The sequence below is a fragment of the Meleagris gallopavo genome, chromosome Z, assembly GCF_905368555.1.
Source record: "Meleagris gallopavo chromosome Z, MGAL_WU_HG_1.1, whole genome shotgun sequence".
NCBI lineage: Eukaryota > Metazoa > Chordata > Aves > Galliformes > Phasianidae > Meleagris > Meleagris gallopavo.
In genome coordinates, this window is record NC_139435.1 from 62,002,670 (window position 1) to 62,017,691 (window position 15,022).

Here is a 15,022-nt window from a genome sequence, read left to right on the forward strand (position 1 = left end):
TCAAAGTTGGTGGTTTGTCCAGATTCCAGGAAAGTCAGATGGATTACCCCTTTCCTATCCCAAAAGACAGTACACATCACTTTACCCTCTGAAGGCTACATCTGGAATTTCTTCATTAATGGGGAATTCATATGTCACCATTCCATAGGCTTCTGCTTTGGCTCTGGCTCAGTGGTGACACTATGTCTCATCACCAGTAGTGATACAATCCAGGAAGCTGTCACCTTCACCCTTATGTAGGAGGCATTACTTTCAGAGCAGCCCTCGAATATATGTCTGTATGAATATATATGTGTGTATATGTAGATATATGTTTTCCTTATGTAATCCATGATAATAAAGTAAAGTATCAGTGATGATAATTATCATGATGGAAACGAATTTTCTTTTTGCCATCTAACTTCAGTGCAAGTGGTCTGACACGGTTTTAAAAATAATGCTGTGTGTGCAGATGAAATAAAATTTATATTCCTGTTGGTCAACTTTGTAATATTATGAAAGCAGCTCTTTTAAACTGCAGTCACAGCCTTCTAAATCTGTCCTGGAGGTATCTAGATGAAGTTTTACTGAAGAACAAGCAGGATGGTATTCCCAGCACCGTGATGCTGCGGCTACTACAGCTCTGATTCTATAGCTGTAATGCTGGCCGATTATATCCCTTAAGGAATGCTTGTTTGATCCTGTCTTTCTCAGGCTGCAGTAAAAGCTGTTGTGGCATCAACTCGTCTTGGCAGCGCCAGCAGTCACAGCGCTCATGACAGCAGCAAGCCCAGCTGTAGTGCATCTTCTATCCGTGACGGCAAGCCTGAAGAGAAATCCGCTCAGGAAGCAGAAGCAGCTCCAGAAGAAATGTCTTAAGTCAATGCACTCCCTTATTACAGCTGAGATCTGTCATTTCATACACCAGCTAACTTGTCATTCAGCAGGATGGATTCGTAAGCTTGACCTCTCTGGTTCTGCTTTGGGGTGCCAAATGCACTGCTGGTGATTCTACCTTCAATGCATGTGACCACTTATGAAAATAATAAACTGTTCCATAAGGCATGTCAAGGAAACCGTGTTATTTGCAGTAATGCTGGCAGGCAAAAATATGGGGATGAATAACTACCTACCATGATGCATATATTTCATATACATCTATACAGTGTTTCTAGATGTTGTTTGAAACAAATGCTATTTAATTCAGTATGGAAGTAAGTGTCTTCTGTATGTCATACTTTTCTTTGAACTGCTTCCTTCCACATTCATAATCCTATAGTAGACAAAATGGAAGGAAATACCAAATCAGTGCTTTTAAAAAATGTTGTATGAAATAATGCTTTTTACCTGTGAAACTTAAAAAGTACTTGGGGATTTTTATGCAAGAAACATTCCACTATTTCTGGGAAGAAACTGAAATATTAGTTCTACTGGGCATGAAAATGTATGTTCCTCAAGCTTCTGTTGAGAATGCCTTACTCTGAATTTTCGTGTTTATATACAACACTTTAATGACAACCAAAATTACTCAGCTTCCTGCTATTTCATTCTCTAGTAAAGTGCTAGCCAAACAAAATGACAGAGAAATGGGGGATTAAAGTAGATTTTTCGAATACTGCTGCATTTATTTGTGACTTTCTAAACTGTGCAGCTAGAAAACATTTTTATAGGGCCTTTGAGAATAATCTGCAATTAAAGAAGTTTTAAATGCTTGAAGGAAGCTATTCCACAAGGTAGTGATTTTGCTCTGGGGAACCATTCTGGGAGACAGTTAGTGTTATCTGTCTGCTTCTAGATAATTTAACATCACAAGTAACCAGTTTCCGCTTGTTAGTGCAATTAGTCCAAATTTTCTTGAGAAAGGACCTCTCATGCACAATGCTCCACAAGCACAGATCGTTCATCCACCTAGAGCTCCTGTGTCTGAAGCTACAAGCGGTGTGCATGCAGCAGCTTGCAAAATTAGTATCAGTCTCTTCAGCTGTCTTGATCTTTGTTTGAATGTGATCAGTAGAAATTGAGAAGCGTTTTTACCAGGCATCAGTATTTATGACTGTTTACATTTCTTTGATATCACTTTGATAGCATGGGGATTTCATGTTATTGCTATATTACAGAAGTGGCAAAAGGAACCTGATGTACAACACTGTCATTTGTGTTTATTAAACTTTCTATACTGATAGTGACCTCCATCCCTTATACACTCAAGATTCCTCTTTTATTCCGTTTTTATTTTGAGGTAGGCCTTGCACAACTTGCCTTCAAAAGGTATACCAGCTGCAAAAGTCACTGATAAAACGTTCAGTAGCCTCATTTCCTGAAGAAGTTAAAATAAAATGAAAAAGAACATTACTCTTGGCAGATGTGCTACATAAAATGTAATCTAGATTACTATAAGAAGGAATACTTTGCTTGCTCAGTTAAATGAATGCTAATGAACATATTGTTCTGGATATGATTTACCCATTTCTTAAACCCATTGACTTTGTACTAAGTGTGATTGAAATTTGAAGTACATGTATCTGCCGCTTCTGGGTGATACATTTTGAGATCATTTGGCACTGTTAGCTGGAGAAGCGGGTGGGGTAGGCGGCTTTAAAGCAGAGTTGAGGGTTCTGCCTGAGTTTGTTGTTCTGACTGTTAGCAGGCCAACAAGACCCACTTACAGATTTTCCCTTGGAAGAAAATTCTTTAGGAATAACTGCTTTGAAGAAGGTAATAGGCACATTCACTTGCCTTGCCTTTTACTATCTTTCTTATCTTCTACAAAGGGGCACAATTAATGCATTTCTCAGCAAAAGGTTTCCTCTCTCACAGTGATGGAGGCATCCGAGTTCGTTGAGATTTTGGTAACATTTCCTCCTCCAGTGGTGATATTTGCTTCTGATCTGAGGAAGTAGAACCGATGGCACAGTCAAAGCACATATGTGACTGCTTGAGTGGAAATATATTCTTCTGAAACATGGTGTGTCTGAGATTATAAGTAGTATAGTCTTAGCTGAATCTTAAATCTGCTTGTTGTTAAATTATAGCATATCATAAATAGGAACCAACGCCATGCAACTAGAAACTGCTCTGTGACAGCATGGTGTTGGGTACAGCTCAGCCTTGTGCATAAAGGCTCTGGGGCTTAAAACGTTTTTGCTTGGTTGACTTTCATTATCTTCAGTGTAAAACAGTCAGAATGTCTGTGCTGGAAGAATTACCACTATGTGGCTCAGTAAAATATTATGCCTTGTTTGTCAGTACTGTGCAGAAGGAACAGCAGCACTAGGGTGTATGCACTTACATGAGGAGAGGAACATTATGTGCATTGTTTTTGTCTAGAAAATCGCACCCCATAATTCTTGGGAGTGGAACACAACACTTGTGTCTTACGGTGGATAAAAAGCAGGAACACACCCAGAAGAGACTGGAGGCAGGCCAGGCCAGTTCCACATTTGTAGTTGTAAACTAGGCAGGAAATTACTGATGTTTTTCTATGTTGAAACTCTAGGCTTTAGATTTTTTTGAACATTCAGCATATCATCAGAGTTCTTCTGGTACAAAAGAAGGAACATTGCCATTGCTCTGAAGTATTTGAACTTAGCAAAACTTTTCATCTAGATGTCAATTCTGTAGCCAATTAAAGGCTAAAATTTGAAAGCTGGATGCGAATCCAGCCACTGTTAAACAGCCAATGATTTCCTGCCTTTACACAAGACAGTTTTTTACAAGTTCAGAAAAAAATCACTCTGAAACAGTAATAGATTTTGTATCATTTTAAACACTTTGCTTGTGATATTGCTGATGGCAGATTGCACTGTATCAGCCCCGTGCTTGCTTGTTAGCTGGCATTTGTCCGTGGCTTTTTACAGGCATGCTGTAAGATGCAGGCTCACCACAGTCAAAATTCTGAATGCAAAAGACCCTATGAGCAGAAGTTTGATACAACATGCTTCAGTCCCTGATGGTGAGCAGGTTGTTGGGTATGTGAAAGGAGATTGACAACCACTGCTGAGCATCTCCTTTGCGAGGATTCATGCCTTGGAGGATAGAGTGAAATGCTGTAGAAAGCCATATGGTGGTAGCACAGGGTAAATAGAGTGAAATGCTGTAGAAAACTGTGTGGTACTAGCATGGGGTGAATGCAGCAATCCAAAAGGTTTTGGAAGGGTGTTGGGCTGCAGAGAGCAGTCCCAGGCTGGAGGGGTCTGTAGCTCATCTCTTGCTCAGTGAGGGTCTCTCTCCTGCCATTTTGCTGCAGTGAAGCATCCACCTGGAAACAAGGACATCGTCATGATTCCTAAGGAAGAGAAATGAAGGTGCTCAGAGTTGTCAGTGCACAGCTCAGCAGGCAGATAGCAGTATTTGCTAAGCAGCAAATACAAGAGGGCTGTGGAAAATAAGCACCAATTTCCAAATGTGTAGCAGCTATTTCTCAGCTTCCACATATGTCCATATCATGCTATTAGCAAAACTCGTGCTGTGCAATTTTGTTTTTCTAAGAGAAGTGCACGGAAGTATGGGGTTCAGGGCTCTGCAGATCTTTGTGTAGTGCCCCACGTATAGCCTGTTTCCAGTCTGACAGGCACACACAAGTCTCAGCATAATGTTCCAGCTCCTGGTTTGTGCAAGGTGTGTGTGTTTTTTCTTAGTGAATATCTCAGTTCTCTGTAGTTGACTTGTAGTTACTGAGGCTACTGGTATATAGCTTATATAAGTATGGTATTCAAGTAACAAAAGTATGTGCACCAGGCAGGGTGAACAGTGGCAGCTACAGCAGTGACAATGATACAGCAAAGTCCTAAAGATACCAAAAGTAACCCAAGAGGCAGCCCAGAACTTCCTTAAAGCTACTTCACATTACAGTAATAGCTCAGAAAATGTCCTTCCCTCCTTTTCAGAATAAATCTAGTTGGAACATACAACTACAGTGGGAAAAGATAATTCTGCTTTTGTATAAAAAAATTTGGTTTCCCTGATAAGCCCCTGCATAGCACAGCATTGTATAGAACAGAAATCATCAGCTGTGTTGGAACATAATAAAATAATAAAAATGTGATAAGGAGCTTAAAGGAGCGAGATGGGAATGAAATAATTACGTAGTCTGGAATTTAAGGATGTTGATTTCAGGACATGTATGAATTTGTATGGATGAGACTGTAGATTCTCCACATAACCAAAATTTTGCCTTATGTCTGGGTTAAAACCTTGGCCAGAGTAATTCAGTGAATATTTGTTGGAGGGTCAGTACAAACACTGTGAATCCTCTAACATTAGGATGTGACAACGTGCACATATATGATTAGAAATCTAGTAAATGCAACAACAACAACAAAAAAACTAAACTGGATGCTCTTCATCCCCATCAACTTGAAACACAAAACAAAAGCACTTTATTGGAAAACTTGTTGTGGAGGTAGGCATAGTGCAGAAGCAGGAACTATAAAATAGAGTGCACCAATTCTGACCTTATCAATAAAATTAACTTTATAGATACATGTTTTATTACAAAAAGTACACACACACATTTAAATTTATTGAAAGAGAGAGGTAGATTCTGAAAGTCTCTGAGAGCAACAACAGCTGCAATAACTTTTTGAGCTGTCTTCTCCCATTTGCCAGCATTACTCAGCTGGAACTGAAACCTTAGTGTTTCACATTCCTGTACACATGGATCACATCTGGATGAAATTCAGTGTCAGGGGCATCAAGGTATGAAAGATTAATGGATACAGTGGAACAGATTTCCCCAGCTCTGGTTCCTTCCCACCAAGACACAGCTGGAAAAGAGCACAGCTGTGCCCTCTTCCCTTAGTGTGTGCTGTGGACATGGCCGGAGCAGGCTGACAACACCAGCACAGCACTGTGAGGTGGTGAGAGCTGCCACAGTGTGTGTGAGCAGGAGATGAGTCCAGGCCTTTATTTGTACACTAGGAAGATGTCTGTTGGCCAAGGAGCTTTAAACACCATGTGTTTGCTCCTATTAAATACTGTAGGTGCACTCTCATAATGGAAAATAGCAGCTGCTTTTCTTTGTTTGCACTGTAGCATTATATGATAGTATACAAAGTGAAGCTATACATTTCTGTGTGGAGCTCCAACTACAAGAACAACTGCCAGCACACACTCAAGGCCAGAGGCATGCTTTTCTCCTGCCTTATGCCACATCCTGTGTCCTGGCTGCAGCCCAGGAAGGGCTGGATGGGAGGAGACACACCGCACCTCGCAGACTGCAGGTGCTCTGACAGACCTGCATCACCTTGGGGCATTAAGGAGCTCACGCCTCCTCCTTAGACTGGTTTTGCTCCAAAAGTCTGGGTAGTGCTTGAGTATAATATTGCCTGTAGGAAAGTGCTTGGCTGATCTCTTATCTGTAGTTAGTCCAGCTGGGTGTGGGTGGGCTATCTCCTTTCCTCCCCATTTCCTAGAATCACGCAGTTTTCTGGCACCTTTCCTTTCTCAAGAGCATATAGCTGGGTGACAGAAGTAACACAAAGCTGTGCAACAAATGCCAGAACCATAAGATAATTCAGCGCCTTGTGTTAGTTTTAAAAAGAAAAGGAAGGCTCCTGGGCTGCCTCAAGTGCTTGGGCTGTTCCAGAGTAGGACATGAAAGGCTCAGAGTGTGGTGGGGTGAGATGACTACCATGCAGGTCCTGCTCCTCAGCACCAGGGGCTGCTATGTCAAACTGTGTCTTCTTTGTGTGGAGAAGATGTGATTTTAGTCACCCCAAAGAAACACTGGGCTCAGGAATCCTAAAAGATGTCATGTGCGCTATATATGACCAGCTGATACAATAGTACTCTTATTTTTGCAGCATTGCCACTTAGAGCATTGGCAGAAGATGCAGCAAAGTCTGTTCATAATATTTAGTCCCTGTTGTCTGGAGCTGTGAACAGTTATCTGCTTTATAATACAACACTGCGGAATCAATCATTGCACCTACATATCTACACATAGGGAAAGTCAATCAAATAGAAAAATGGCTGTAGACCTTATCCCTCTGCTGGGCAGGTCTGAGATGCTGCTCCAAAATGAAATTAGTGTCTATTAGGCTTCAGACAATTATTCTGGTAATGCAAAAGGCAAGCCAAGCCCTCAGGTGTGGCTTATAGCTACAAATGGTATGTGATCTCCAGAGACAATATTCTCCAGTAGCCACTAAGTCATATTAATTTGTCTCAGAACCATGCATGGAGTACTGCTTTATCACTCCAGCCACTAGTATCATCTCTCCCATGCCCTTTAGAGCTAATGCTGCTGATAATAAAGCTTCAGTGTTAATCTAAGAAATATAAGTTAATTGTGCACAAAGCCAGCCATATCTCTCTGACACTTCAGCCCCTAGGAATGCTGACATCCCCTTTCAAAGCAATAGTGCTGAGCACATCAGCTGTGACAAGGCCATGCAGTTATAATCCTGCACAGCAATTCTCTCTCTTCCTCCTGGGCAGGACAGAGAAGCTCTAGATTTTGCAAATGTCCAGTGATCAACTTACCAGTCTTAGCCATGTTTAGCTAACAAAACTGGGTATATGAAGAGTGAAGTGCAAAAGTCTGTGGTTGTTGAAGTGCTGTCTATCTGCGATTTTGTTATTAAGGTCTGTCTCCCACTTCTGCATGATGTAACTGAAATGATTTAAATCAATTGGCCTCATCACAGCAGTAAAGGCAGTCATGGGATGATGTTTTAGCAGATTAATACAGCATGTATAAACGACACAACCACCCAGATATTATCTCAAAGAATCACAGAATCACAGAATGGCCCGGGTTGAGGATCATGAATCTCCAACCCCCTGCCACAGGCAAGGCCACCAACCTCCGCATTTAATACTAGATCAGGTTGCCCAGAACTCCATCCAATCTTACTTAAGAAGTCTTATAATAACACGAGAAATTGTAATTCCCACACCTGCTGGAACCAGAGTATGTAGGAAAAATAAAAACCAAAACTCGTAACTTAAGTTTGTTACTTACAAATGCTAACTTTACATAAACCAGCACTGCAACCACCACACTTCCCTAGGCCCTGCCAAATGATAAACTCCTGCAACAGGAACACCAGAGGATTTTGCTACAGTGCACATCAACTAGAGCTCTAGAGCTCCTCTTCAGCTTTCTCTGAAAAACAAAGATGGAGCAAAGTGTCTCTAAGTCCTTTCTCCAGGGTCTCATGTTCCCTTGTTTCTGTCCCTTTTTCAGCCCTCGCAATCAGCCATGCTTATGAAAGTTGAGCAAATAAATCATTTAGGTGGAAAATTCTCACCACTGACCCCACTGTTCATTTATTAGAAACCAAAGCTGTTCTGTTTATATTATTAATGCATCTCCCAGTCCTTTGCTTGGCTGCTATGGATGTGTCTTCCTCTGAGCTGTGTTCTTACTCCAAAAGCCAGCAGTAGTTTTTAATGTGAGCAACTTTGTTGAGAAATATTCATGAAGCTAAGCAGAATGGATAGTATGCATACGCATTTTTAGAGCATACGTATCTCTGTAGTGCTGTCTCCCAGGAACTGGCCTGGGTAACAACAGGCTCTGGGGAACAGCAGGGCCCAGTGAACCTGAAGAGCACTGCAGGAGGTACCAGGTGGCCACTGCTGCCATACTGCCCTCACTACAGAGCTGGGCACCTCGATCACTGTGCTCAGATCTTCACCAGCCTGGCTGCAAGAGGATGGTGACTGCAAACCATAAGAGCTTTTACTGAGGGTAATTCCTAACAAGAGCTTGCTGCTGTGAGTAAACCCCAGCTTGGTGCCATTACGCACAACAGGAACCATTTCCTTATTCACACCACACACTCCTCATGAGAAGTGATACTAGTGCTTCTGATTAAAGAGCAGAAATTTCATTTAATGTTCCAAAGGGCACTTTTGGGGACTTTCTTCTTTCACTCCCTCTCTCTTTTCTTTTGGCAGAAGAAGCAGTATTAAGAGACCTATGCCAGTGAGAAGGTGAACTCCGAGGTGATTAGAAGAAAGATGGGAATGGGGAGGTCAGGAACTCTGGTCCTTAGGACTAAGATAAATAAGACAGTCTTTATGACTAGCAAGTGTGGCTGCGTCAGCCTGGGATTAGGAGTAGAAGGAAGAAAGAGAGTTCCTTACTGGGAGGAAAAAATGCATTAGTCCCACAGAGCTGTGCTGGAATGTCCTTGCAAGTTTAGGAGGCACTGAACTAAATGCAGTTGTCTGCTAGAGACCTCTGCAGAGGGGCTCTTAGTCAAGTCACTTATCAGCTTAAGCTGTTCTTTTCCTGAGGGGATGCAGTATGTGCAGGCCTAGTGCCTGGCTTGGCCTGGTTGGCTCCTGGTGGTTCCTGTCTCTGAGGCTGGGTGTGGGAAGCTTTGAGCTCCTGCTGATTCAGGCTGCTCAATTAGGGGACGTGCTGCTAAGACAAACAGGCTAACAATGCTACTGACTTGTCAGACTGAGTACTTTATAAGCAGAAGTTCATTGGTTTCAGAGCAATGGTGCCTGGATTCCTAAGAATAATATTGGAAAGTGTCATCTAGGTATTGACTTTCTCAAATTAGCTCCATGTCCTGTGTACCTGACTCCTGCTTTTACTATTTATGTCTAAGCACCTGTACTATCAACACTGCTTGTACTAGCAAAGGTGTAAGTGACTAAATAGAAATACATGGATTGCTTATTTGATGGTGCACATTTACTTCACACTAAGCCTGTTTGTGTAGTAACTTTCTGATACTCTGTAAATGAACCAGAGATAACCTGGGCAATTTTGTTGTATAAGTGTGTTGTATTTGGGACCAATATACCTGCTTATGTGCTTGTATGGAAATGCCAATATGACACAAAAATGTGCTTGTGTGATGGGAAATCTGTTCTTAATAAGTGACTTGCATGACTGATCTGGTGCTAAATAAACCAGTTCATCTAGAAGTGCCTACATCTTTTATTTGCTGACAGCTAAGGCCCCGCTAAGCAGGGGATGGTAGCCATCATTATAGTAAGACGAAATTATGTGTGTTGTTTGTTCCTAGCACAGCTGTGAATTAATTCCAACTTGGAGTAACATTTCAACTTCCTCAAAAGCTTAGCAGTCGCATAAAAAAATAAGTCTGTTATTAGAGGTAGAATACAGAAAAGAAAGACTGGAAGGACATTTGGAAAGTCTCTCCCTGTGCTTAGGAAGGGCTTTGTGAGATAGATACTCATCTGTTCTGAAAGACCTCCAGCAATGAAATGCTGCCGCTTCCTTGTGCAGTCTACCAAACTGTTTTTCCATTTTTATTTCCAGAAAGTATTTTTAAAAGTTCTGTGTCACTTTGTTGCAGTTAGCAGCCTGTCCATCACAGAGATTTTTTTTCTGCAACTATTTCTTATGCTATCAAAATGCTGTTTTCTTAAACACTCTCTCAGCAAGTCTTTCCCCACGGGTTGTGTGTCCCATGTCTTTGACTGTTCTTGGATTTTTCTGCCTCTAATTGGTTACTCTTTGTCTATGTAGTCAAAAGCCATATCTGCAAGTGTAGGTCTTGCAAGAATGAGCTGCTGGAAGGATTACTTTCTGTTTCTCTGCTCTGTTTCCCCAGCTGTTTTTCCTCAGAAGCATTCTCTCCTGTCTCTTTGCTTTGGTCACAACTGTGAGCTCCTTTCCTGTGGAACAGATACTTGGCCACTTTCTTGTCCTGGTGCAGCTTTTTTTAAATGCTCACCTGTAACTCCTTTGAGACAAGGAGGTGATGGAGTTCAGCACTGATGGCAGTGCCCACTGAGGCTCCTTGCTTAATTCTGTATGCATAAGAAGTACTGGTTTGTAGGGACATACTTCACGCTGCACTGAATGGGCAAGCTCTGTTTTCTTCTTACTCCAAATTGTGTGAAGCTCAAAATCCTGTAGGGATATAAGGGAGTTGGGGTAGGATTGCAAAGTACACTTCCTTGCAATTGATCAGATGTACACCTGTACATCTGGGATGCATTGTCCTGTATCCCTAGTGAGCTGATAGATTGAATTAATACACCAACTTCCTAGCCTCAGTGAAGTTTGATTGGAACCCAAATTTAAGGCAGTGCTTGGATTGTAACCCTTAGCAAATTAGGAGATCTGACTCAGGACCGTACTTTGCTATCCCGCTCTGCAGGCTCACAACCAGCCCAGGTGCTGGGTTGGAAGGTCATCCGTCCAGTAACACTGAGTCACCAGCACAGCTTGGTGGAGACTGGAAGAGGCAGAATGTGTCTCAAAGTTTAACCTCTGGTCAAGGACTTCAGGACATGTTCATTCCTACAGAACATTTCATCTTTACCTTGGATTTTATTATTCATCTCACCCATCCTTATGTCTCCCACAAGGAAATGAGCTTAGATTAAGATTAAATATCACAATGTTTCTTAATCATTCTAGTTAGTATCTTTAACCATTGTCCAATGATCTTAAGTAGCTTCTGTACCTAATTCCATCCCACTTTTTGTAGAAGGTGTGTCAACTGTTTATGGGGTGGTTCGGCCCAGTACTGTGACTAGTGCACTGGGAGAACCCACGAACCCATGCCCTGGAAACAGAAAACAGCAAAAACAGTCTGAGGAGAAACAAACTAATTTACTAAATATGATATTGGAATGCAAGGTAACACACTCTAATACAATATAATACAATATAATTAGAATTGAAGCTAATAAATCAATTTAAATGAGAGAGAGTGTCTGAAAACAGAAGGCCTTTCTTTAATGCTGAGGCAAAATGTGCAGTCAGGGTGAGCAGAAGGGGAAAGAGCCTTATGACTTTGCCAGGTGTTTCACCTCCTCTATGAACACAAAGTCCTCTGGTATATATAGTTCTTCTCATCTGGGACACGTGCATGGAACTGGAGTATTAACACCTTAACTCCCAGTGCACTACATGTAATGATGTGGAATATCAATTACAAAAATCATGAAACAATGACATTCCACCCTTTATTCTACATCACTACATCATGCTTAATACACATAAATAAACAATTAGTGACAAGCATTAAACACACACACACACATAAATATATATACGTGGAATTACTAACTGCACTCCCCCAACATCAAATTCCCTTGTGGTTTACATTGAACATCCTCACTTTTCTACATCGCTCACCAAGTGAACCCAGGTCCCTGAGCAAAAACAGTTCCATGGAGAAGATGGTGAAAAGACCCAATCTGCTTTTCCCACCATGTTCTTTACATATACTACTGGGACCTTATCTCCCTTGCCAGTATGTAGGGAGATGGCAGGACCATTGTGATTGATCAATCCTCAAGTCTTGACCAACAAGATGGCTTCTGCCAAATGCTTCTCCCAGTGCTTAAATGTTCTGGCCACTCATTGCTTTCAATATGGTTTTTAACAACCCACTGTATTATTCAATTTTACCAGAAGCATGATAAGAGATATGATAAATCCACTCAATGCCATGATCTCTGGCCCAAGTATTTACGAAAGAATTTTTGAAATGAGTCCCATTATCTGACTCAATTCTTTCTGGAGTGCCATGTCGCCGCAGGACTTGTTTCTCAAAACCTAATATGGTGTTTTGGGCAGTAGCACAGGGTACTGCATATGTTTCAAGACACCCAGTTGCCTCCACCATGGTAAGCACACCACGTGAGATCATGGCAAGGTGATAATCAACCTGCCACACCTTCCCATATTTATACTTTTGCCATCGCCCTTTCCTCCAGAAAGGTTTCATCCTCTTGGCTTGTTTAATTATGGCACATGTGTCACAGTCATGAATAACCTGTGCATAGCATCCATATTTAACTCCACCCCTCGGTCTCTAGCCCACTTATAAGTTGCATCTCTTCCTTGATGGCCCGAGGTCTCATGGGCCCACTGAGCTAGAAATAATTCACTCTTGTGTTGCCAGTCCAAGTCTATTTGAGCCTTTAACCTTAATTTTAGCAGCTCGATCTATCTGATGGTTATTTTGTTGTTTTTCAGTAGCCCAACTCTTGGGCACATGAGCATCCACATGGCACATCTTTACAACCATATACTTTATTCAAGCAGCAATGTTTTTCCACAGTTCAGCAACCCAAACAGGTTTACCCTTCCGTTGCCAGTTGTTTTGCTCTCATTGCTGCAATCACTCCCATAGGGCGTTTGCCACCATCCATGAGTCAGTATAAAGATAAAGCATTGGCCACCTCTCCCATTCAGCAACATCTAAGGCCAGTTGGACAGCCTTTACTTCTGTAAACTGACTCAATTGTCCTTTTCCTTCGGTGGCCTCTGCAACTCCTTGTGTGGGGCTCCACACAGCAGCTTTACATCTTCGATGTTTCCCCTCAATACAACACGATCCATCTGTGAACAGGGCATATTTCTTTTCATTTTCTGGTAGTTCATTGTATGGTGGGGCCTCTTTAGCTTGCAATATTTCTTCTGCTTGTGATGTTCCAAACTTTTTACCTTCAGGCCAGTCCATGATCACCTCTAGGATTTCTGGATAACTGAGATTCCCTATCTGAACTCATTGTGTAATCAATGCAGTCCACTTATTCCAAGTTACATCAGTAACATGATGGGTGGAGGGAACCTTTCCCTTGAATATCCAGTTTAGCACTGGCAGTCGAGGTGCCAGAAGGAGCAGCATCTCAGTACCAATTACTTCAGAAGCAGCCCGAACCCTCTCATATGCGGCTAAGATCTCCTTTTCAGTTGGAGTGTAGCACTCTTCAGACTCTCTGTATGGTCTACTCCAGAATCCCAGGAGTCGGCCTCAGGTCTCTCCTGAGGCTCTTTGCCACAGACTCCAAGTGGCACCTTTCTCTCCAGCAGCAGTGTAGAGGATGTTCTTTACATCCCGTTCGGTCCTTACTGGCCTCAGGGCCATGGCATGGGCTATCTCCTGTTTAATCTGTTCAAAAACCTGCATCTGCTCAGGACCCCATGCAAAATTATACTTCTGTGTCATCTGATAGAGGGGGCTTACAAAGAGGCTACAGTTTGGAACATGCATTCTCCAAAAGGCCACTATGCCCAGAAAAGATTGTGTCTCTTATTAGTGAGCAAGACATGGCAGTGATTTTGTTGATCACATCTGTTGGAATGTGACCACATCCATCTTGCCACTTTATACCTAGGAACTGAATTTTGTGGGCTGGTCCTTTCACTTTGCTTTACTTAATAGCAAAACCAGCACGCAGAAGAATTTGGATTATTCATTCTCCTTTCTCAAAAACTTCTCCTGTATCACCCCCCACAAAAATATCATCAATGTACTGCAGATGCTCAGAAGCACCGCCCTGTTCCAGTGCAGTTTGGATCAACCTGTGACAAATGGTTGGGCTGTCTTCCCACCCGTGGGGCAAACGGTTCCTCCAGGTGAAAGTAAACTGTGGCCTACATTCTGTGGCCAAAGGAATGGAAAAGAAGGCACTAGCAATATCAGTGGTAGCATACCATTTGGCTGCTTTTGACTCTAGTTCATACTGGAGTTCTATCTAACATGTCTGGCACAGCAGCACTCAGTGGGGATGTGACTTCATTCAGGCCACAGTAGTCCACTGTCAGCCTCCATTCTCCACTGGCTTTACACACTGGCCATATGGGGTTGTTAAAAGGTGAGTGAGTTTTGCTTATTACTCTCTAACACTCTAGTTGATGAATTAGTTTATGAATGGGGAGTAAGCAATCCCTGTTGGTGCAGTACTGCTGTCTGTGCACTGTTTTTGTGGCAATCAGTACCTGTTGCTCTTCCACTCACAGCAACCCCACAACAGATGGATCTTCTGATTAGGCCAGGGTATCTGAAGCGCAGCTCATAATGCAGCCATCCTTGCCTTGCTCCATCCCGGTGGTGGCTCTTCCCACCACATGGCCTGGCCCAGTCCTGGGCACAGCCATCACTGAGCACCAACTGAACACTGGTGCACTATTAGCTCCATCTGGGCTGAAACTGGGACACAAGAAGGGCAAATCTTGTGTCCCCAATCTGTGCAAATAATTGTATGCATTGTGATATCTGGGCTAAACACAGTCTTGTGAGCAGCAAAAATATGCAGCTGTGCTTTCTCTTTTGATAAAGGAATTTGAGATTAAGTTTCAAAA

At 42.2% G+C, this 15,022-nt stretch overlaps 1 protein-coding gene across 3 annotated transcripts in view; it reads left to right on the forward strand.

Moving 5' to 3' along the window:
- The window catches only part of CAMK4 (calcium/calmodulin dependent protein kinase IV), a 150,003-nt gene extending 140,130 nt beyond the window's left edge, over positions 1–9,873 (forward strand). For all 3 annotated transcript variants that reach the window (XM_085214456.1, XM_085214457.1, XM_085214458.1), the window contains one exon: positions 694–9,873. In XM_085214456.1, the coding sequence (XP_085070582.1) occupies positions 694–858 (165 nt within the window). In that variant the 3' untranslated portion in view covers positions 859–9,873. The remainder of the gene's footprint in view (positions 1–693) is intronic.
- Positions 9,874–15,022: the final 5,149 nt, after the last annotated feature.